At 37.1% G+C, this 25,374-nt stretch overlaps 1 protein-coding gene across 1 annotated transcript; it reads right to left on the bottom strand.

Moving 5' to 3' along the window:
• Nucleotides 1-17,982: 17,982 nt before the first annotated feature.
• Nucleotides 17,983-19,917, bottom strand: LOC118488984 (protein PLANT CADMIUM RESISTANCE 2-like). The gene is made up of 4 exons (XM_035986478.1): nt 19,436-19,917; nt 19,300-19,371; nt 18,459-18,692; nt 17,983-18,142 (listed from the first exon to the last, which is right to left on the bottom strand). Exons 1-4 carry the CDS (start codon nt 19,812-19,814, stop codon nt 18,057-18,059), a joined length of 771 nt encoding a protein of 256 aa, XP_035842371.1. The 5' UTR covers nt 19,815-19,917; the 3' UTR covers nt 17,983-18,056.
• Nucleotides 19,918-25,374: the final 5,457 nt, after the last annotated feature.

Genomic DNA, 25,374 nt, shown 5'->3' with positions numbered 1-25,374 from the left:
TACGCCACTGCTCCATACTCAGGCTAACTCAAAGTGCTCCCTTCAATCCAATACAATGTGTGTTTAATAGCTACGAACACACTGTGAGTATACTTGAACCCATTTTCTTTTAACGCACTTTTGGGTGTTACATACGTTCTATATCAAAACACAACACACAACGCAAACACTTTATGAACGCTAACTGCTCCCGCATGTTATACTTAATCTATGAATGCTTGTTACTATGCTTATACAGTGTTACACTATACCGCCTCTAGCAACGATAGTACTATAGTTTGGACTCAGCACCTGTCATGGACAAAGGTTGCTAGGGATCACATCACTTTACTTCACGTGTTTGCTGAACATGTATCGCACATACTCTACAACGCAGTCTCGTAGTTAAGTTGTAATCATTGTTTTGTAGTTACATGCTTCGCCCGTTACGTGATACATGCTGGATATGCGTAAACGCTTTTACTACTATATGCTATGCAAACTTGTGTACTCACCTTTACATTTTATGTATTAACCTTATTTTAACGTATGTGACAGGTTGATGCTATGCTATGCTGGAAATCAAGATAGGCAGTCTAAGAAACTCCACTAATAGAAATCTAGGTTGTCAGACTTGTTTTGCTTTTGAGAACACGATGTCTGTAATAATTGTTGTGGAATGTTTGTTGATTGGTATGGGACACTTAACCTTTTAAATATTGCCATTTAATAGTTGTTATGGATTCTCTTGAGCAATCTAGTTCGCCTAGTGCCGCGCCCCGATGATTCCGCCATCGGTTGGAGTGCGACAAGTGCCTATGCTCTGTTTTTGTTTTTTTGTTATTTTGGATGTGGATGGGGGTTCGGCGAGTCGTATCAATCCTTCTTCTTTGTATTTGTGTTGGTTTCTACTATTAATTTGTTCCTTTTATTTGTTTAAGCTCTTTTAATCTTGTAAATTAAAAGTAAACAAAGAACATGCTTTTTCCAACATTAGTACCAAAAAAGGGATGATTTTATGCCTTGTTTGAGTAATTTATATGTTGCATCTTACGCACATTATATAGTAAGATTTATCTTTCTTGAAATTCAAATATCTTGCATTTGTTGCAAGATTCACAAATTCTGAAACTTCGATTCCACCAGCTTAAACACTTTTTCGAGCTTTTCAAATTCACGATTTGAATCGGAAATTCATCATCTGAAAACAATTTGTTAGATTCAAACATCTTGTACATCATCATATTCGGATCATCATTCAATTTAGATTCATATTTTGGAAAATAATTTTTGTGAAAAGATTTCTCATCTTCATAATTTGAATTTGGGCTTTCAAAATTGGTAGAATCATTCTGATTTTCATCTTCAAAAACTTTTTCAACCACATCATTCACGAACTCTGACTCATAAACATCAAATTTGTGGTGTATCTCACATCAATATCATCGGGCAACTAATCAATTTGATTTAGAACAGATTTTAGTTTAATATTCAACGCCTTTTCCACCCCCTCTGGTTTTTTCCGGTAGTAACCTTCCCTCATTGGAGGTGGAATCCGATGATACCCTGACCTTTTGTTCTTGTTTCCATCAACTTTCTCTCCAGATTCATTCTCTTTAGTCTGCTTTGGGAAAATGTGATCAATCACATATGAAGAAGTTGAATAACTAATCAATTTCTTGTATACCCATTTTGTTTTAATTTTTTACTTTTCTAACTCTTGCTTAAGCTCTTCAATTGTGTCCAGATGAATATTGATTGCAGTTTGCTTATCCATTACAGTATCTTTAAGCAACATTACTGTAGCATCAAGTTTACGGGTAAGATAAACAAATTGTTTAGTTTTGCTATTCATTGTATCATATGCTTCTTTCATTTGATTATAGTCAAATTTCAAATGATCATTTTGTTTTTTCAATTCTTGAAAATTTTTATCCTTTTGAAAACATGCAACATCTTTCTCAAAACATTCAATGCACCCTTCAATGCACTTTTATTTTAAAACTTCATTTGTTTCATCAAGTTCTTTTCATTTTGTTTCAAAAATTCTTCCTTTTCAGCTAGCTCTGCACTTTTTTGCTTTAAAAACTCTTCTTTTTCACCTAGCTCTGAGCAAGTTTGTTTTAAAATCTCGTCTTTTTCAGTACAAGCCTTGCACGTTTCCATGCATTTCTTGCACTTAATCTCAGTTTTAATCTCAGTTGTTTCAGATTTTATCTCAACTTTCTCTTTAATCTTACTCTCTACTTTCTCTTTTTCTTCGCTCTCACTTTGTTTAATGAATGTTTCATCTTTTTCAACATTTGACTCAAACATTTGGTCTGTCACCATCTTTTTCTCTTCTTCTTCAACCTAAGCCATCATAGCTTTATCTGCTTAGATGACCATATTTTCTTCATCCATCTTCTCACCACTTCGATGATTTCTTCAACAGTTTCTTTCTTTTCTTCTTCTCTTTGTCCTCCCCTAGATCCGAACTGTTTCAAAGCACCCTTCAAACATATCATACATTTCAGGAGACATCATAGATCTTAAACTTTCTTGCATTATTTCTACAAATGATTCAGATTTTTCTTCAAGTATTTATTCAGGTTCATTAATGATTTCAGTAAGCATCGCATAACCATCGGTTTTTGGGATGTATTTATCCTAGTTAAAATCTTCATCATTTTGAGTCACCATCAAAGCTTTATTCATTTTTGATGACCCGTCTTCGATCTGCAGCTGTGTCATGTTTGGTTGAAACGATGTTTTGTGATTTAATGCCTTTTTATAGTAATCACTATGAAAGGGATTCTCATTGACCCGAACTTCCAGATTTTGACACTTTCTTTTGAAATGTCCTCGTTGCTTATATTTAAAACATGTAACCTTTGATTTGCCAAACCCCAATTTTGAATCGAAACTCATTCTACAATTTCTTCCTGTGATTTCAAAAAATCTCTGTGCTCGTCTAAAATACTCGCTATGTTCCACATGATATCCATCAGCTCTAACTCCGCTTGATCTAACTGATCCTAGTCTTCTTTTGTCATATTAATATTTCCGATATTCCTGCAATTAGACTGCGTATGACTCAAGAACCAATGCCAGAAACACCATCTGTTGTTTCACTGTGGAACATTGATACATTGAGCATTCTGCAGATTAACCGTTATATTGCATTGTAACACATGAGCATTTAAATTGTTTTGATTCGAATATGAATTGGAGCCTTGTGATGATTTTGAACTCGGGGTCGAAGAATTTGATTCGAAATTTGAGAATGTCAAGAATCCAATGTTGTTATTTGAACTGTTATCTGCATTGTATGTTGTCTGAATTTTCAGGCTCTGTATATTCGAAACACTGTTATTCTTGTAATATAAACTCACATCTTGTTGTGCTTTGTAACTTTGCATTTTAGCTGTCTTTTTCAACTCTAGTTCGTGTCCTTCCAGCTTTTCAATAAACATCTCAAGAGTAAAACCATAATATTCTCCACCATTTTTCAAAACCAACAAATATGTTGCCCAATCACCATCCTGAGGTAATGCATCCGCCAACCTATCAACTAATTCTTCTTTACCTTTTTCAATTCCTAATCGCTTCAATTCTTTCACCAAATAACAGTATCTCTCGATCAACTGTTTCATTGATTCACCTTTTAAACTCGTAAAAATTTCAAACTCTTTTTTCATTAAAGCTCTTTTATTTTTCAACATCTGTTGACTGCCTTCATATTTAAATTTAAGTGCGTTCCACATTGAAAATGCAGTTCCTTTATGTTGTAAGAGTGTGAGAATATTTTTTACTGGTTGTTGCAAAAAGTTTATCATTTTCTTTTCATTTATGATTTTAGTTCTTTCACTTTCATCAAATTACATCAATGTTTTCTACCATGAAAAAAAACTGAATCGGTAATTCTTAGTATAGACATGTAATAAATAGATGTACAAACCGATACAAGTTAGAAATTAAATTGTTATTGGTTATAAAATAAAATAAATTAATATTACAGAGGTGTGTTTAATACTGGATTAAAAAAAACTAATATTTTATAAAACAGATATCTGTTGTCTTTTAAATTAGATTTCACTAGATCATATTTATATAAACAGAGTTTTCAATGATTGTTCAAAAGGTTATTTTATCTAAATTATGTCCTAGATTGAAGAATCAACTTATTTTATATAGTCTTATAAAAGTTTTATGCAAAAGTATGAACAAATAAAATGAATAGAAAAGGGAGAAGAAAAACAGTCCGATTTGGACGGGGATATGTGCAAATGATGGAGCATACAACTCATTCATAATCTTCATCTTCCATAACTTTTTCCTAAAATGTGCACTCATCCAAAAAACAAAATAACTCTTAGCTGTTACACAAATATTATCACCATCACACGTTTCCTTCCCTCTATATCGGTATTCGGTCCCCCTACCACTACTATTAATGGCGAATCCGGACCTATAACCACGTTTTTTTCTTAACTAAGTTGAGGCAAAAAAAATAAATAATAAATAAAATAAATAAAGTTACTAAGATGTAAAACAGACTGGTCATATTGAGTTGTTGAAAAGAAAATATAGTTTAAAGTTGTTGCAACTATATTTTGGGGATTCTATTGGCACGGGTTTCTATCATGACACTTTGACTGGTGCTTATACTATCTGTATTAGTGAAGGTTTAGATAAGGCACAATGAGAGTGTCAGTGTATGGCAGGTCTATACGGAGTATAAGCCTATACGACCCGTATAGTGGACCTAAATTTTTTAAAGTTGAATTTTGGTGTTTTGGGTGTGGTTTTGGGTTGAATTTTGGTATTTTGGGTGTGGTTATTGGTGTTTTATAAATCAATAAAGTTGAATTTTTTTCGTAAGTTGTCGTGTTATTTATTACATATGATAAATCAATAAACGTTATACGTAAACAACCAAACATATATAAACATTGTAAATAAAACATCGCAAAACATAATTAAACTGAAATGAAAATTTTAAATATATAATAAGCTTGTATATACAAGACATAATACAAAAAAAGGTAACAACTATCCCAAGGATCCTGAGTGGTGCCAGATGACTGCGGATCCTGACCGGTGCCAGATGGCTGTGCATCATGTCTCGGGCGCAGCGGCAAGTCCGGAATCGGTATGGGGTCATCATGAGCCATAGCTGCCTGTATATCGCCCTGTATCACCAGCATCAAAAGGAGCTCAGTTCGGGCGTGGTGGGCGTCCATGCACGCTTGTAGCTGGTCCTCCATCTATTGTAACGATATGAGCACAACTGGTGGCAACTGGTCATACAGGACGTACTGGGGGTACTAAGGCACCCCATGCGGCTACTGCGGTGGTGGCTGTGGACTAACCTCTTAGTCGACTTGCGCATTATACAAAATAATTAAATAAACACAACTGTCAGAACATGACGGTAAATTTAACGCATTATACAAAATAAGTAAATTAGGTGCTTACCTCGGCGTGAACGCGTTCCCCGCCATCGCCATCAGCATCACCGTCACCATCACCATCAGAATCGCCACCCGCTGCTGTCTGCGCAGGATCCTCCTCCTCTGGACTTCGACCTGCCAAAGCGACCACGACCGATTACTCCCAGAGTCTGGCGAGTGTCGATCGGGGTACAATGTGCAAGTCGTCGGTGTATAGTGGGGTGTCCGTCTCCGGCAACGTATAGAAGCCGGTGTGCATGGGAAACTCACGCAGGGACATATAAAACCACACCCCGCCCAATTTAAAATTGACCTCAACCCACGAGTACTGAGGGTCGTCATCGTCCTCAGGATGGTTGGCTGGCCTTGGAGCGAACACGAACGAAGGCAAAAACTCGATAACGAGCACCCGATAGGACGGTAAATACGCCAACTGGAACATCTTGTCATACGATAGGGTTAGTATTTCACAAACAAAACAAATAAAACAGAATAATAGATAGAATACATGTCCCACGGAATGTCATGGCCGATAAAGTCTCGGGCTCTCGCCCTCTCCTACACCTCCTCCAACGTCGATCAATCGACGAAAGGATGGCCGCCAATCTCCATGCGGCGAAACTTCTCGCATCTCTGTGTCTCCTCTGACCCGTCGTCGAATGCCAGATCTGGGTGCTCTGGCAACAAGTCAATGTCGGGGACCCCGCGCCCCCGACCATGACTCCGTCCCCCACCGCCCCTCCTGGCGCCTCTACCACCACCACCACCCCGACCTCGACCACTAGCAATCATATCCATCTATAAAAAATATAACATTTTTCCTGTTATTTTCTAATAAATATAACGTATTCAAAATAGTGTTTAAAAAATATAACATTTTTATTATTAATGTTTTTTCTAAAAATTTCAAATTTTATAAAATTTTCAAATTTAAAAAGTTTAGATTTCAAAATTTATAAAGTTTTCAAAATTTATGAAAATTTCAGGTTTTATTAATTTTTCAAAATTTAAGAAGTTTTCAAAAATTTCTAAAGTTTTGAAAATTTATAAAAATTGCAAAGTATAGGCCCCTGAATTCTCAAACAACCCCTTGTATTTTTGAGAATTCAGGGGGTCATATGCGCATCATATAGACCTATACGATGCGTATAAATGTGTTATACAACACCGTTTTGATCTATATGATGCGTATAGACCAAAAACAAAAAAAATGTAAAATTAGGGATTTGTCGTTTCGATGCGTATAGGTGTCGTATATTCACGTATTTCTCCATTACGTGTCATTTTATGAAGTATAAGCTCTATACGTGTCATTTCGGCGACGTTCATTTACGTGTAGTATCGTATTCTATAGTTACGTGTATTTTAGTTTTGAATTCACTTGTACTCTAACATGTCGTGTTATATGTAAACGCGTTGTACCGTATCATTACTTTCTGCATTTTGTCATTAAATGATGTATTATGACTTATACTGTCATCATTTGTCGTACTAGAGCGTATATTGCCTGTATTAGGGTGTGTCAGTGACGTTCGGTATTGTGACGTCTGTGTCTGTAAGTGTCGTATTAGGCTTAATATTGTCTGAAGTGTAGTGTTATCGCGTATTTTGTCGTGTTATCTCGTTTTTATCTTTACTTGGCGTATTTTTTCTGTATTTTTGGCGTATATGTACGTACGAGTCGTGTCGGTGACGTATTTTGACGAATATAGTCGGTTACTTAATGTATTGTGTCCATTAAACAAAATAATTAAACACTTAGAATACATTATATAAACAAAATATTCTTTAAAATTACAAATTAATCAAGATAATGCACTATCTTGTCTAGATTAGGCTTTGTTATCGTTTCATACCACGCTATGTGTTCCTTGTAGTCTTGCGTCTATCGTGTTGCTTCTTCGCCTCGATGTCTTACCCAGAGATAGTTCGACGACGGCATTGGATAGTCCCCTTCAAGTTTTACATGAATGAAATGACTTTTGTTAACATATACCAGTGTAACCACTTGATGGGGGACACGTCCGCGCTCTGGATGATACAAGGGGAGTAAAGTCGAACAGCCTCCCATGTCTAATATGTGAACAATCAGACCAAACCTATGGGCAAGAAGGAGTCATGTCTGAGGCATCTCCATCTAATGCTCCATGGGCGCTCTCCCAACTCCGGTAAAATTTATTCTCTTTAGTTGTGTGTCATAGTCTCCCGTTAAATCGCTATCGAAAATGTACTTCCACATTTCTTTGTTCGCACCCATCAACTCCTCAACTAGTTTGCTCCGAATAAACCTAAAGTAGTCTTCTTCCAACCCTAAACCCACAGCCATAACCCGAAACCCACAGTGTCCATCCGGCCTGACATCTTTTATTCTTGAAATGTGGGGGTGGAACACTTCTGGAATTTGATTTTGGAATCTAGGAACATATTCAAGCGATCCATCACCAGTGATTAATGGAAACCCATGGACCTCGCGTGGCTCTTTTTTATGAAGCCGTTGAACGACTGCTTCGCATTAACGGCTTTTGAGATATTGCAGAAGTAGATGGTATTAGAGAATCTTGCGACTGTACATAAGAACTGTGTAGAAGAGGGTCACACCTGCTTTGTTCGGAAGGCCAAACTGAGCTATGTCTAGCATCTTTTTCTCTCTTTGTTGTTGGACCTTGGATGTTGGACGCCCGCGAGTGTTTTCTTGTATGACAGACGGTTTTTTGTTGCTCATAAATGGGTTTATCACCGCCTTGATCTTCGATATGATGATTTTCTTCACTTCCGAGGGTTGGGAACACATTTTCGGTTTCACATCTTCGAATTCATTTTCTACATCAACATCTTCATCATCAATTGTTGATGGCTTCAGGTCAAGTTTTCTCAAGAAAATATCTATATCATCGAGCTCAATAATGTGTTCTGCAAACCAAAAAAAAAATACACAGGCATATTAAATTGATATAATAATAATTTTTATAAGTTTATAAGTACCTCTATTTTGCAATCTTTCCAGACGATATGCACATAACAACCCGCAACCCGTGTATAGCTGGCAGCCACATGTTGATCCAAACGACCACAATGTGCATAGTCTCCATGTTAGCTCGTTTTCTAGTAGGTCAAGAGCATGTATGGAAACTGACGTGTCGGAATGTGTACAGATTTTTTTTAAATATTTTTAGTACCTTTTTTATCCTTTAATCAAGCTTTAAATTTATAAAACACGATATAAAACTATCACTCTCTACAACACGCTAGGGTAAGTGCACCCTTCGTTAGCTTAGTATAGTGATGGTAAGATACCGAGGTCGTCCAAGGACACAAGAGCTTTTAATACCGATTTATCGTCAATGTCTAATCGACCCAAATTTTGAGAAAAAGGTTTTTAAACATGTAAAATGAAGAAAGAAAATAAAATAAATGAAAGAAACAAATAACAAGAAAGAATCACTTGGCTCCGAGTTATCTTTTATATATCCTTTGATGATTTCCGCACTTCGGGTTTTTTAAGAGATTATCTTAATTATTGTGGCATGTCCCTCTTTTGGAGGCAACGCTACCCTCGGCCATATTGGTCTGAGTCAGCAGGGATACAGTCTCGTAAGACCGGATTATTGAAAGATAATTAAGTAAGTTATTAATGCAAAATGTGACATGTCCCTCTTTTGGAAGCAACGCCACCCTCGATCATATTGGTCTGAGTCGGCAGGGAACTAGTCCCGCAAGGCCGGTTTAAAGTATTAATAATAGTTTGTTTATAAGGGATTACAAGCCGTTCTTACTTCCCCCGATTTGATGCTATCTACCTCAAGGGAAATCCTAATAAGCTTGAATCAGGTCCTCACAAGATCTATACACTAAACGAGGCAAGAACTTTACCCAAACCACCCTTCTAGCCCCCTTTCAGGCAGTTAACACGCTTTATATATACTGTAAAGACACGAATGAGTGAATCAACAAAACATGAAGAATGATAGAATAAAAAATCAACTTCAATATACAAAAATAGTTATTAAAGTCATTAATACATACCCAATTAAAAAGTGAACAAAGGTTGGAAATCAAAAGTAATACACAAAAGATTTCGTCTTCACCAAGTGATGTAAGAGATTAGCCAAGCATGGCCATAGTTTGACAAAAGCTCTTACTATCGATCTTGGATCCCAAGACTACTCTAACTCTAACTAAAGTGGTGGAAGATGGTGGTATTGTGGTGGCAGAAGTGAGAGATATGGTTTGCTAAGGGATGATTTGCAAGTGAGCCTAGCACCTCTATTTATAGTTGGAAACAGGAGACTCACATGGCCCCGTGCCTGGTGAGCACGGCCCCGTGTCCTTCGCCTTCTCTGTCTTCATTTAATGCTCTTGTAAGCTCGTCTACACACACGGCCCCGTGTGTCAACGGCACTGCCCCATGGCCCTTGTACTTGTTGTACGAACCCAAATATGTAAATCTGAGAGTTGACCACGACCCGTGCTTAGGTGACACGCAGACATGTTATTCTTGTTAGCCATACTGAAGAATGAAACGAACCTGATAAAAATGGTGATTCGAGGGAGATAGATGAAAGCGAAAATAGAGACGAAGATCCAGGAAGAAGAAGAGTAAAAAGTAAAAGTGAGTTTTACTTTTCTCTCTCCTTTTATAGGGAAAGGTAACCGACTTACTCCCCCAACAAGAAGGAGACACGTCACCCGAATTTCAAGATTGGAGCATGATATACCTTGATTTAGTTATATTTTACAAGTGTAATAGACTCAATATATCGTCTAGATTCATGCTTATTAAGCTGGGAAACACAATTTGTCTAATTGGATCAAAGATCGGGAGAAATCAATACGATCTTGATTGGTTTCGCTGCACAGCAGCCTCGGCTGACAATCCAGAATTCAAAACATGTTCTTGTTTAAGGTCAGCTTAAGAGAATTATGGTCAGGGTTATATTACTAAACAGAGTCAGTGGTGGAGTAGTTTGTAGTGTGCGCGTTTGTTTTGGTAACCAGGTGGAGATTTGGGTTCGAGTCCGGCTCCACCCATTTGTATTTATTCCTTTTAATTTTAGTTTCATTAATTACACCTTAACCCCTTTATTTTATAACTTAACTTTGTTAACCAAGTTGACTTAATTAAGAGTATTCTTACAATATTTATTTTTTTAAACTTATAACTAGATACAATATTTAATACAAAAATAAATAAATAAAATATATACATAAAATAAAGTTCCATTTTTAATTATAATGCGGAAAATCCGGTTTACAAAACAAGTCGGGTTTTTATACGATCCATTTTTTCATGGGTATTACATATTTTATGTTAGATTATTTAACACAGATAATTGTATACATAGTTGTTGCCCTTGGTGTAACTCTTAGATTATAACTTAGTAACAATGTAACCCTTAGATCATAACATAGATAATGGTTTTCTTTAATGGACATTAATGGTAGTGGTTGACTATGCTAATATATGTCTTTGTAATATCTTGAAATAATAATGATTAGGTTAATAAGGCATTATTGAGGTGGGTTTAAATATGCGAGAGTGAGTGAATGGAAAAGATACCCGAATGACAATATAATCATATAATTGTTTAAAAGAAGTACAAATGAAAAGGATACAAAGATGAGTGAAGGTGAATGAAAATATTTGTCTTGAATGATTTTTGTTTATCGTAAAAAGTCAATCATGGCTACAAAACTCCTGAAAAGTAAAAATTGCATAATAGCATAAGAAGTCAAATATTGTTCAAAACTTTTGACTTTACCATTGGACAAGAGACTTTTTATTCAATGGTGGACCACTACATTTATTTCATATTTTTACTTCAGCATGTATAAATTAAACTAGTTTTTTTTTTTTTGAACTTTAATTTTATATCACAACACCAGCCAAATAGCAGGACCAAAAACGCCAGGAGGCTACAACCAAGAGAAAGCTAAAACATGTACAATGGGTATACAAACCAATTTTCCACAACAAAGAGGAAAATTTGGCTCTATATTTAAACCAAACTATTTAATCAAACCCAAAATCTCATCAATCTGCCACGATTTATTTGAGAAAACCTTATTATTCCTAACACACCATATGCACCAACACGCGATAATAGCCAAACCGTGAACAATGTCTTCCTTTTCTTTTCCCAGGTTCAAAGTTTCATGAAACTCCATGATGTCACTAAAGGAGAATGCAAAAGCAACTGGGATTTTGCACCACAAACAGAATTAATTCCATACGACTGAAGCGACCAAACAACCCGGGAAAATGTGATCGACAGATTCGAGGGGCATCCTCGCATAAAGCACATAAGTCCACATCTATATGAATATTTCAAAATAGCATCCTTCATCGGCAACCAATTTAGTTCCTCTCTCCACATGAAAATGTTACACTTGGCTAGTATCCATTTACACCACTCTAATACGTAATTATCTCTTAACCCATCCAGATTCAACATTAACTTCTTGAACGCGACCACCGAGAAATCCCCGGAAACATCCCCAATCCAAGCCCAAGAATCACACGAACCCGTTAACGATGTAGAATCCAAAGATGACGAGCAACCTTGCCACTTCTCAATTTCCGCACTCATTAAAAATTCTCGTTTCCATCACCATTTCCCGCTCATGTTTTGACTGCTCGAATCAACACAGTTAAGAATCTGCAACATTTATTTTCCTTTAAAGCGAATAAGTGTGGCCAACGATCCTTGATAAAGGTATTACATATCCAAGGATCAAGCCAGAACCAATGCACTTACCATTTGCCAACTTACCCTTAATAAGATTGTGAACCCGTTGACCATTAAAAAACCAATTTCAACTCCATGTTAACTACCCCTTCTAGTACCCAGAAATAGAGCTATTAAGAGACAAAACCGCCCAACCCCACTTCTTCATATGACACACATCAATGACCTGTCTCCATAAACTATTGCTCTCAACCTAGTATTGCCACACCTATTTCACAACCAGAGCATTATTTACATTTTTCAGCCTACTAATACCCAAGCCCCCCCCCTATTTTTTAGGAATTACCACTATATCCCAAGCCACCCAATGCACTTTGTTGCCACTATTAGACCCGGGCCATAATGTAACACCCCATGTTTTCGAATGTCAAAGTCAAAGTCCAAGTCAACTTTGACTGTAATTAGTCTATTTTATGTTTTATTTGTATTATGTGGAGTAAGTGTTGTTAATCTATAAATCGAAGTAATCGAATGTTTAATCAACGCGAAACGATTTACAACTGTGAATAGTAGGAAGTAACAATGCGATAAAGTTAATCAATCAATAATCAAGCTAATCGAACCATCAATCGAACTCGAAGCTCGAACTATGCGAATTTGGTGTTGTATTACGTGTGTGTGTGCCTTATGTGTTACCTATGCGTGCTTACTTTATGTTTGTGTGGTAATCAATCGAATCAATCGAATCGAAACTCGAAACTCAATCGAATGCAATCGAAATCGAATTATGATGAATGGTAGCGTAAGAATAGTATGAATATAGATGCTTGTATATAGATATAGTGGTTTGGACTAAAAGTAATTTGAATAGGAAACTCTATCGTACTCGTATCGTCTTCAATCGAAATCGAAATACCAGAAATCGTCGCACCGAACACTCAAAGTAGGCTATGGTTCGATCAGGCTGTCAGCCGATCGAACAGCCCAACCGATCGGACGGACTGTCCGATCGAGTAGGCTGTCCGATCGGGATGCCTGGCCGATCGGCCAGCACTTTCCCCTTTTGGAAGCCTATAAATAGGCCTGTCATTGTCATTCTTTCCACTTTTGGAAACTCTCTGACCGACCAGCTCGTGCTCCCCTTCTTTTCTCAGATTTCTTCCGATTCCGGTATGTTTTCATCCTAAATCTTGTACTTTCTTGATCAATACGCACTCCTACACCTTTCTATCTTTTGAATCTTGATTTCTAACTGTGAAATCATCAAGATCTAAGCATTCTAGGATGATGTCATCATGGTGTTCTTCGAGAACATCATGTTTTGGCCTCATTCCACCGTGAATAGCTTGGATCTAACCGATTTCCACATAAACAAACTAAGATCTATCACAGATCTGAACTTTTACATGGTGTAAAGGATTGAAAGGAGGATTTCCAACTTTCTTTCAACTCTTTTACACTCAATGCCTTCAAACCGCTAGAAACGGAGCTTGAGCCAACTCACCAATCATTCTAATGGATGAGTGGTTCAAGATTCGGATTCTATCTACGAGGTTCACCGATTTCGGGTTAAACGTTGAACTACCGTTCCGAACAGTTCAACGGCCGGACTTGGGTGATTCCTGTCCGAGCAGGGGAAACAAGTAAGAACGAAGGTTCCATAGTTCAGCTCGTTGTCAAACTACCTCAATATAACGTCAAGAAATCAGAACAGAACAGCCAAGTGTTAGATGAATAGGCCGACCAGGTCAGGATGCTTACCGATCAGACAGGCTGTTCGAACGAACAACCCAACCGATCGGACAGGTCAGCCAATCGACCAGGCCAGCCGATCGGCTAGCATATGGCCCCACATTTTGACAATTTCATAAAGTATAGTATTGAACAAAGTGATGTTCGATCAACGACTGTTTTGGCAACATTACTCTTCGGATCATGAGATACTATGCTTCAACCCTTAATCGATTTTCAACTCGTTCGACGTATTGGAGTGCCACCCGATCGAACATGTTGTCCGATCAGGTGACATCCTATTGAGAACCTACAACCAAAGTGTTTAACCGATCGGTTAAGCCGGCCGATCGAACGGCTCGTTCGATCGATCGACCTGAAAGGTAAGAACACTTCAATGTTCTCAAATACTACAACGAAAACCTCAAAAGGACAAGCCATCATACACAAACACATCCTACTCAAAGGAAGAAACAATCCACTCGAACAGTCCAACCGATCGAACCTACCGGCCGACCGAACAGGTTGTCCGAACGGACTGTCTAACCGAACGAACAACCCGTCCGATCGAACCTACCGTTCGATCGACCAGGATGTTCGACCCAACATCACTTGTTTCCATTCTACGCGTTACTCATCGTTATGCTATCAAACTATTCAGGCTAACCCTACTCTCAAGCGCTCCCTTCAATCCATCAATCAATCGCTGTGAGTATACTCGAACCCCTTTTTGCTTTAGCACTTTTGGGTGTTACATATGTTACTTATTTCAAGACACAATCGACACACTACTCAATTATTTGAACGCTAACCGATTCGCATGTATTACGTGACTAAATGAATGCTTGTTGTTATGTTTACACGTGGAATGCTGTCTACCTGCCTTAACGACGTAGTACTATAGTTTGGACTCAGCACCCGTTCACACGGGGGTTGTTAAGGACAATTACTTGCATGGATTACGGTGGTAATCATGTGTTGCAAACTGTCTCGGATAGTCAACCCGCAGTCATTGGTATCGATAGATCCATGTCGATAATTAACATGCTTCGTTTTCCTCTGTGTACGTGCTGGTTATGCGTAAACTATTCGAACTCTATTATGCTATTATCAAACTTGTATGCTCACCTTTAAATTCTATGTATTGACTTTATTTTAACGTATGTGACAGGTGTTTAAGATGTTTGCTTGCTAGGAAAGCGAGGCTAGAATAAAGCTCTAGAGCCCCCAACAAATAGTTGTCTGTCATGGTCGAAATAGGGGTCTTTAGAAGCAAAAAAACTATTTTATTATTTACATTTAAATATGAGTTGTCGGAACAGAATATTTGACTGGTTGTTATCTGTAATAATTTGTTTTACTATTTGGGATACGGTATGGGACGTATTATTTAAACTAAATGGTAATGATAGTTGTTGTGGAAACTTCTGGACAATCTGTTTCGCTCAGGGCCATGCCCCGATGATTCCGCCATCGGTTGGGGTGTGACACATAAAAACCTCTTCATAATCCCTTCCAACCCATTTATAACACTCACCGGAGCTTTATATAAGGAAAAATAGTATGTAGGAAGATTCTCCAATACGGACTTCACGAGAGTCAGCCTACCTCCTATTGATAGAGACGTTGCCTTCCAAGATGCCAACCAAGGTTCGAACACATCAAACACCGGTTTTCAATTGTTAATCCTATTCATATTTGTTCCAACCATTATGCCTAAATAAGAAAAAAGGCAATTTCCCCATTCTACAACCTATAATATCCGCCATGGAGTTCACCACCTCATCCTCCACCCTGACTCCAAAGAGATTTTACTTGTAAAGGTTAATTTTAAGACCTGAACACAAGTAAAAACATCTAAGAAGCCCAGCTACCTTTTTCATATTACCATGAGACCAATTTCCAAGAATCAAGGCATCATTCGCGTAAAGGAGGTAAGAAATAAGAAATAACTGGCCCTTCATTTGGAGTTTCAATCCCCTTTACTACCCCCGGTTCACAAGCTTTCACGAACATACATGCAAGTGCCTCTATTACAGTAAGGAAGAGGAAAGGCGATAGAGGGTCGCCTTACCTAATCCCCTTGTGACATTGAAATTCAAACGTTGGCTCGCCATTAACAAGCACCGCCAATCTAGCCAACATGAGAATTCCTCTTATCCACATACACCATCTGTGGGGAAACCCCCATTTGGGTGAAGGAGATGAGAAAGTTCCGGTTTACAATATCATAAGCTTTCTCGAAATCAAGTTTTAACAAAAAGGCTTTCCTCTTTGATTTCTTTAGCCAAGCCAATATTTCATTTAGCATGAGAGGACCGTCAAGAATAAATCTACCTTTTAAGAAACCAGTTTGGGATTCCAAGATGGTTAACCCATAACTCTTTTCAATCTATTCACCAGAATTTTAGAAATGACTTTGCTTACAACCCTAATAAAGTTTATCGGTCGGTATTCTTCTAACCCAAGCGGGTCCTTAATCTTTGGGAAAGGAACTGAACGATGACCCACACCCCATATTGATCGTACCTGATTCGAAAAAATGATTCATAATTCAAAATCATTTTCGAATAAGTGCTAGAATCGCCTAATGAATCGGAAGTTAAAACCGTAAGGCCCTGGGTCGCACCGCACTCGAGAACCGCTTCTTTAATTTCTCTCCCCGAAAAAGGACTTGACAAGTCATCTAAGACCCCTTCTGGAAGAGAATTCATATTTGAACAAACCAATTCCAGTCTATTAACTACTCTTTCTTTGAAGTGCTCTCTAAAAAAACAAAACTTCTTTTTTAAAATAGTTCAATCTAGTCTCCCAAATCCCATTTAGTGCCAGACCTTGAATAGTATTCCTAGCTTTCCTATTGTTAATAAAGCTATGGAAGAAAGTAGTGTTATCGTCCCCATCAATGGTCGATCTAATTCTAGATCTTTGTTTCAAATCCTTTGCTTTAAGCATCTCATTTTCCGCAATGCCCTTTTTACATTCAACCATAACCTAACTCTCATCATCATCTAAGTCCCTGAGCTCAATATATTTTTCCAACTCCTCCAATTCAGCTTTCAAGGTCTTCAAATCATCCCTTACATTGGCCAAGACCGTCTATTTCCATTGTTTGATATGGTTCCTGATATATTTAAACTTGCGAGTGAGAACCACATCCGGGGGACCATCAAAAACGAAGGTCGCAACTTCTTTAGACACCGTGTCTTCGAACCCACTTCTGTCAAGCCATGAGTTAAAGTTTCGAAACGGCTTTACCCCATAGATACATTGCCTCGTCATCAACAACAAAGGGCAAAGATACGAGTGTTTTATTGAAAGATCCGTGAGACACGCCTCCGGCCAGTTGTTAACGAACTCATGACAAACCAAGTCAATTTTACTCAGCTTCATTCTTTTTTTGCTAGAAAGGTAAGCTTTCTACCTTTCATGTTATACTCAGTATCCCTAGGGTTACAAATAAAAGAATTGAAACCCCTGGCACTACAAGGATCAATGATCGAGTTTCGTCGTTCTTCCGAATTCCTAACAGAATTAAAATCACCCAACATAATCCACAAACCAAAAAAAAAACGTTTATGATCGATTCAATTTCAGCCAAAGATTGCGCTTTTCTACCACCCGTTGTGGTGCGTAAACATTTAACACATTTATCTCCCTGTTACAACCCTTAATTCTACCCCTTATAAGTAAAATTTTGGTGTTGACCGAATCGATATAATCGAAAACTTCTAGGTCCCACATACAGAGAACACCCCCTAATCTCCCACTTGCATTAACAAAATCCATACCAAAATCCCCTGCTCCCCAGTATGTAGCCATATTGAAATCAGACAGATCTCTAAACTGCGGAAATTCGGTCGACATCAATTTAATTCGGTTCATTATGGTGTTGATATGATACCGGCACTCGGTATAACAACTGAAAGAGAAAACCTAAAAATAAAGTGAAAAGAAGACTTTATTGTAGTTTAGGGGTTGTTTGACAACTTTATAAAAGTTCAACGTGTAAGAATACAAATTGATGAAAGAAAAAGAAAAAAATAGACTGAGTAAAATAAAAGGAATTAAGGATGTAAATTAAAATTCCCTAAACGACAAAAGAGTTACTATTTATTAAACAAACACTTTTTAATATTACTTAATTAATGTACAAATAAATAAAGAAAATTTGCTAGTGTTAATATAGTTAATTCCCCTACTTCTATTACTCTACTAATCTTCTTCATCTTGTCATCTCTTGCTCCTCTGGTGGTACCAATCGAAATATTGCCACTGCTTGTCTTTCCCTCCTCTTGTTTTCATGCCATCCTAATTTACACAATATAATATGATATTAATATATATAAAATTTGGAAAAAAAAAATACATCATGCTCTCAATCAAACTGGCCCAAAACCGGTAGTCTAAAATATGGCCCAATTTAAGCATCTAGTTTGGGCTTAAACCATAGCAATATATTGCCACCCAAATTAGATGTTGGGCTTTTGAGGTTTGCACCTTTGGGGTTTTGGGGCTTTTATCCAAAGTTTGTATTAAAAGAGAATTTAATTTTTCATTCAACACAATAATAGTCAATATTGAATTAAAAGAGAATTTAATTCATGGGTCGAAGGAATGAGAGTACCGATCGAGACGTTGAACCCTTGATGATCAAGCTCGCGATATTGTTGACATAAGGCACACCATCCACAAAACGCATTGATCGCGCAATCCTCAGCTAAGCTTCCTTTTAACTTGTATTTTCTTCTCATTTTGACTCGATATAGGCACGTATATGGGAATGTTAGCCATAACAAGAATATGAAAATAAAGCTTGCGGCTCCTAAACATGCACACAATGTCGCCGGTTCATACCATGCTGCATCCATTTCCCAGACAAAAATAAGTAAATGTGTATAACATTAAAAGTATGGATGTTTGAATGTATTCAAGAAAGTACAAAATTCACAGTTAGAAACTATGTAAATCACTAGTACTGTCATGTTCGTATCGTGTATATAGTGAATTACCAGATCCCACTGGTTAGCAACTAGAAGATGTAAACGAGCCAATCCGAACCCAACCTCGTCTATGCTCAAACTCAGCTCACCTAAGCTCGAGCTTAGCATAATTAACTTGAGAAAACTTGAGTTTGGCTCGTTTATTATTTATTATATACTTATACCTGTTTTTCTTTATATATTTATGATTATAATTATTATTATAATTTCTCTGCATGACATACTACATATCATTTTATTATTGTTATCAAATTGCTCACAAGCAGTTCAGCTCTATACGCAGCGTATATAAACCCTAAATGTGCAAATAGGTAGACTTGGTGTACCAATAGTCTGGGCCTTAAAATATCTTGTGGTGGATCATAATCAATATCGTTGTCGACAATTGCGAAATGAGTACAATTAGATTGAAATAACATATCGAACGATTGATGAATGAATTCATGAAATTCAAATTCGACTTACGCGTATGTCCCTCCGTCAAGATCTCCGCAATCTCCCCAAACGTAACACACGGACAAAGAGTGGTCACAAAACCTACAATTTGACGTAAAAAATATATCATAATTTCACATGAAATCATAATCTAATAATTACATACAATTTTTCATGTTGGACGTGCACTGAAAAAGCCCGGTGGACCAATCCCGTTCATGATCCGGATACAAATGATTAGGCGCCGGTGACGGTGCGGCCGCAGCCGCTATGGTCCCAGGCGGAAGCTGGAAGAATTGCGGTGGTGGTCCCATGGGAAACATTGGAGGATTGTAGGATTGGTAGTGAGGAGGTGGTGCTAATACCATTGCTGACTGTTGCTGCCATTGTGGAAGTGGTTGTTGAGGATTCACCGGTGGTGGTGGTGGTTGTGGCGGCGGTGGCGGTGGTGGTGGTGGTGATGGTGGTGGGGGTGGGGGTGAGGGTGGTGATGGTGATGGTGTTTGGTCATGTTGTGGAGAATCTGGAGGGTTGTTGGGCTGCATGTGGGGCTGGATTTGGGACCCCACCAAGGTGCCAACAAGAAATGATGAAGAAAAAGAAGAAGGAGATTGAAGAGGGGAATAGGGTTGTGATTGAAAGGGAAAATGTGTTTATGAAGAATTTGATGGAGATTGATAATGGTGATGATATTCAATGAATGGTGAATGGAAGTTGGATTTTGGAGGTAAATGGATGAGAGTTAGTTTCATGGTGGAAATTGGGAGGTTTATTATTTATTTGAAATGGCATCAAGCTTGTCATTTTTTATATGATAATATGATTAATGATTAACATGTGTATAAAAATAGGAAATATATATATATATATATATATAGGGGATCGCTAAAATGAAAACCACCTCTAGTTGTAAGAACCATGAGAACCACTTTATGGCCCTTAGATCAACTAGATGGATGGATGTGATTAAAAGTAGTTAATATTAATATTAAAAGCTTTTTGTCTTATTATGTTTTTAATATTATAATTCAAAAGGGTATTTAAGTAAAATGACTCTATTTTTTCTTTTTATATATTTAATTTTAAATTAACTTTTTTTGTCCTATTAATTAATTACTTTTTATTACTTTTATTTTTTAAACATAATTTCTTTATTAAAAACATTTTTAAATTCAGATTTTTTTTAAAAGATTTTTATACTTTTTACAATTTAAGTTTTACGTTAAACTTTTTACATTTTTTGACGCGTCGTTTTTAACGCCGTTTTTAACGCACCGTTTTTTTTACGCGCCGTTTTTCAAGCGTAACGCGGCGTTTTAACGCCGTTTTTTAACGCGCCGTTTTTAATGCGCCGTTTTTAAAGCCGTTTTTACGCGCCGTTTTTCACGCGCCGTTTTAACGCGCCGTTTTTTAAGGCGTCGTTTTTTCAATCGGCGTTTTTTTAACGCGCCGTTTTTTACGCGCCGTTTTTCTCAATCGGCGTTTTTTTAATGCGTCGTTTTTTAACGCCATTTTTTACGCGCCGTTTTTTTAAGGCGTCGTTTTTCTCAATCGACGTTTTTTTAACGCGCTGTTTTTTACACGTTTTTTACGCGCCGTTTTTCCGAAGTTTTTTAACGCGCCTTTTTTTACGTGTTTTAACGCGCCGTTTTTTCCACGTTTCTTAACGCGCCAAATTTTTTACACGCTTTTTACACGCTGTTTTAACGCGCCGTTTTACACGCCGTTTTAAACGCGCCGTTTATTTCACTTTTTTTAACGCGCCCTTTTTGTACCCTTTTTACGTTTTGCGTTAAAAATTAAAATTTTTACGTTTTACGTAAAAGTTTTACGTTTTACGTAAAACTTTTTACGTTTTACGGAAAACTTATTACGTTTTACGTTTTACGTAAATTTTTTTACATTTTACGTTAAAAATTTAAACTTTTTACATTTTACGAAAAACTTTTTACGTCTTACGTTTTACGTTAAACTTTTTACGTTTTACGTTAAAAAGTTTACGGTTTACGTTTTTACGTTTTAACAAAAACTTTTTACGTTTTTATGGTTTACGTTTTTACGAAAAACTTTTTACTTTTTACGAAAAACTTTTTACGTTTTACGCGCGTTTTTTTACCACCCGTTTTTACGCGCGTTTTTTTACGAACCGTTTTACGCTCCGTTTTTTCACGCCGTTTTTGCGACCGTAGTTTTTAAGTGCCGTTTTTTAGGCCCGGTTTTAGGCGCCGTTTTTTGCCGCGCCGTTTTTTACGTCACGTTTTTTACAAGCCTTTTTGTGCCCCATTTTTTACGTCCCATTTTAACGCGCCGTTTAGCGTCCCGTTTTTATGTCCCGTTTTTACGCGCCGTTTATATGGCCCGTTTTACGCGCCGTTTTTGCGACCGGGTTTTTACGTGCGGTTTTTTATTCCCGGTTTTACGCGCCGTTTTTACACTTTTTACGTTTTACGTTAACCTTTTTTACTTTTTTACATTTTAAGTTTTACGTTAAACTTTTTACGTTTTACATTAAAATTTTTATGCTTTACGTTTTACGTAAAATTTTTACGTTTTACGTTTTACGTCAAAACTTTTTACTTTTTACGTTTTACGTTAAAACTTTTTACGTTTTACGTAAAACTTTTCACGATTTACGTTTACGTTTTACATAAAACTTTTTACGCTTCACGTTTTTACGTTTTACGTTAAAAAGTTTATGTTTTACGTTTACGTTTTTACGTTTTTACGGAAAACGGGCAGAGTTTCCCCTGTTTTTGGAATAAGCCGACAACTCAAGTTGTCGTTATCTTTTCAAAACTCAACAATTTTCAACAATATAAACATAATATATAAAATTTCTATCAAAATGCCAAACATAAGAAGTCATTAAAGTATCAGTTCGAGCTCGGTGCGCGTTAACTAAATAAAATCTAAACTAATGTAATAATAACAAAAAAAATCTAAACTAACGTAATAATAACTCGCTACGTTTGAACTTTACCGGTCCTCAGTTGACCATCTTTGACTTGTTTGACTGCTGCTAACCCGAACCGGGTCCGTTCTTTCGAAAAAAAACCCGAAACTGACCTGGGTTGCACCGCGTTGAGCCGAAACCCGAGTCGCTACTGAACTGTGTCACCGCCCTGTTTTCTTGTCGAACCGAACTTGAACCGAGTGAACCGTAACTGAACTATGTCGAACCGAAAATGAACCAAGTTCCGAGCCGAAACCGACCTTGAACCGAGTTCTGAGTTTGAAGTTTCGAAATCTATTACACATCATCATGCATCTGTTTGGATTTCTTGATAAATTCTGCATTAATAATCGCAATCAAATCAGAAATCAAGATAAAAAATAAAATAAAATTTTCAACATAAACTCATGATTAGATATTAACCTCGATGATGATTTCTTGATGGTTCCTAGCTAATACAATACTTTTTCCCAACCTGATACCTTCACAATAAAAGCATAATATGTTTTAATAGCTAAGTTGTTTCCATTAATCCACAACTTCTTGGTTGTTGGGTCACCTCCGGCGTTCATCATCATCATCTTCATAACCTTCGGTCATCATCATCATCTTGGTTGTTGGGTCATCTCCGGTCATCATCATCATCTCCGGCAGAGACCAGAGTTGAAGATCACCAACCCTTGCCGGCGGTGGTCATCATCATCATCTTCGTTGACAGCGGTGGTCACCGGCAGATGACGCCGCCTCTCCCGCTGTTCTCGTCACTGCGGTATTGGGTCAGAGAGAGGGATTTACACTGTGGCCCGTAGCCGGCCGTCGTCTGCTCGCCGGAGGTCGGCCGGAGTCCGACGTGTTCTTGTTATCGGTGAGGAAGATTCAAGAGAGAGAGAATGTGTGTGTGTTTGGAGTAGATTTTAAAATCTCTGGAGAGAGGATTAGCTTTTAAAGAGAGAGAGAAAAATGTATCTCTGGTGCATTAAATGGAGAGAGAGAGAGGGATTAGACATTTGAGGTAAATGACCACAATACCCTTTAGGTTGGCATTTTATGATTGGTTGAGAGTGGTTCTCACGGTTCTTACAACTGGGGGTGGTTTTCATTTTAGCGCTCCCCTATATATATATATATATATATATATATTATATATATATATATATAGGGGGCTGCTAGAATGAAAACCACCCCGAGTTGTAAGAACCGCGAGAACTACACCCCACGGAGCGTCGTTCGCCATAATTTTTTTTTACAAGTAGATGTGTATATTATAAACACAGCCGTAAAAAATCATGGCGAACGGCGCTCCGTGGGGTGTAGTTTTTTACACCACAAGTTTGGTGAAAAAAAAAGAAAAAAGAAAAAAAATTAAAAACACCAAACTTGTGGTGTAAAAAACTACACCCCACGGAGCGCCGTTCGCCATGATTTTTTACGGCTGTGTTTATAATACACACATCTACTTGTAAAAAAAATCATGGCGAACGGCGCTCCGTGGGGTGTAGTTCTCGCGGTTCTTACAACTCGGGGTGGTTTTCATTCTAGCAGCTCCCTGTACAAAGTGCATAATTTGTAAGAAGTGTAAGAAATATTCTTGGAATGACAAGTGTCCATCCTCTTAATTAATTCAAAAGGGTAGAATTGTAATTGTAAATTTTTGTCATTTAATTGAATTTCAACATAACTGATCCAAAAATAACCGTCCATGAGATTGTTTAGGGATTTGAACGAATTTTGTAATTTCCTGCAAGATACAATACGATTGTGTTCTACGTATCTTTCAATCATCATTAATTATAAATATAGGTACATAAAGGCTTATCAAATCGATATACACAATACAGTTGTTTAACGTCTGCGACTTTTGTCGATTCTGGTGTTTTATATCAATTTCAATGGAGTCCGGCGATGCAGGTTCATGTGTATCATAGTGTTTTAATCTCTTAATAGTTAGCATGTTCCGATATTTAGTATTATTTGTTCCTCGTTTTGTTGTTTAGTATGTCGTTTTTACAGGACATTACTCTGGTTTGATTTTGTGTGTATGTAGTGTTTTATACATTTAGTTGTTTAGGGTATTGTTCTTTTAATGTTTTTTTCTTGATCACGTTTTGTTTATTATTATTTTAGATTTTTAGTTTTATAGTGTTATATGCATGATCCGTAGTGTTTTATAGTGTAGTGGTATATGCAAGATCAATTATCTGTTTTATACTTTTTTAGATGGGCAGTGTTATATACATGATCAATATTCTGTTCACACATCTTATTTTCCTTTCATAGTGTTTTATACATTGAATTGTTTACCTTTGTTTTAGTAAGTTTTTTTGTAGTGTGTTATAGTGTCATATGTAAGAACAATAGGGTTAGATTCTATTCACACATCTGAATCCCATTCATAGTGTTTTATAAATTTAATTGTATGTTCTAGTCCTGTTCTAGTGTTTTATCATTAAGAAAGTTATTTATTTTTTCTATCAGATGCATAGTGTTTGTATCCACAATGTATAGTGTTATATTATGTACAGGAATATTAATTTATTTTCATAGTGTTTTTCCCCAACACAAATACTGTTTTATTCCGTACAGATAGTGTTATTTCTTGATATAGTGTTTATTATCAATGTTTTTATAAAAGACTGATTTGTCGTTTTTTCGTTGTAGATATTCCTACATACCAGCCCGTTGGTAATGTTCAGGTCTCCCCAAATTCTGGAAGGAGGACATTTATTCCAGATGTTGATGATTTGATTAAACCTCAGATGCATATGACGTTTAATTCGCTGGAAAATGCTTTTCTTTTTTACCAAAGATATGCTAAGGCGGGAGGTTTCACAGCTAGGAAGGGTACTCAATACGAGCCTCGAAAGGGTGTAATACTTAATAAATGATTCATATGCTCAAAAGAGGGTACTAAACCCTTAAAGGCGATTGACTCGACTCAGGAAGCTGGTAGTTCTAATGTTAACTCGAAGTCTAAGATTACTCGCAGGGTTCCTTCTATAAGGACCGGATGTGAAGCGTGCATTCGGGTTAAGTTAATAACTCCGGATAATCTTTACGTGGTTTATTACTTCGAGGAGTCGCATAATCACTCATTTGTTGCTGAAGATGACAGGTACTTGCTTCCTGAAAACAGATCTATGAATTACGTACAG

The sequence above is a fragment of the Helianthus annuus genome, chromosome 2 (assembly GCF_002127325.2).
Source record: "Helianthus annuus cultivar XRQ/B chromosome 2, HanXRQr2.0-SUNRISE, whole genome shotgun sequence".
NCBI classification, from domain to species: domain Eukaryota; kingdom Viridiplantae; phylum Streptophyta; class Magnoliopsida; order Asterales; family Asteraceae; genus Helianthus; species Helianthus annuus.
Note: the sequence above shows the minus strand (reverse complement) of the source record. Positions and strands in the feature narration are given on the sequence as shown.

Bases quoted from the DNA above. Each gene is read 5' to 3' on its own strand.
- LOC118488984 (XM_035986478.1), bottom strand. From the start codon at position 19,814: ATGCAGCCCAACAACCCTCCAGATTCTCCACAACATGACCAAACACCA. The intron at 19,372-19,435 runs GTATGTAATTAT...GTCAAATTGTAG, and splicing joins CACGTCCAACATGAAAAATT to GTTTTGTGACCACTCTTTGT. The intron at 18,693-19,299 runs GTAAGTCGAATT...AAATGGATGCAG, and splicing joins CTTGACGGAGGGACATACGC to CATGGTATGAACCGGCGACA.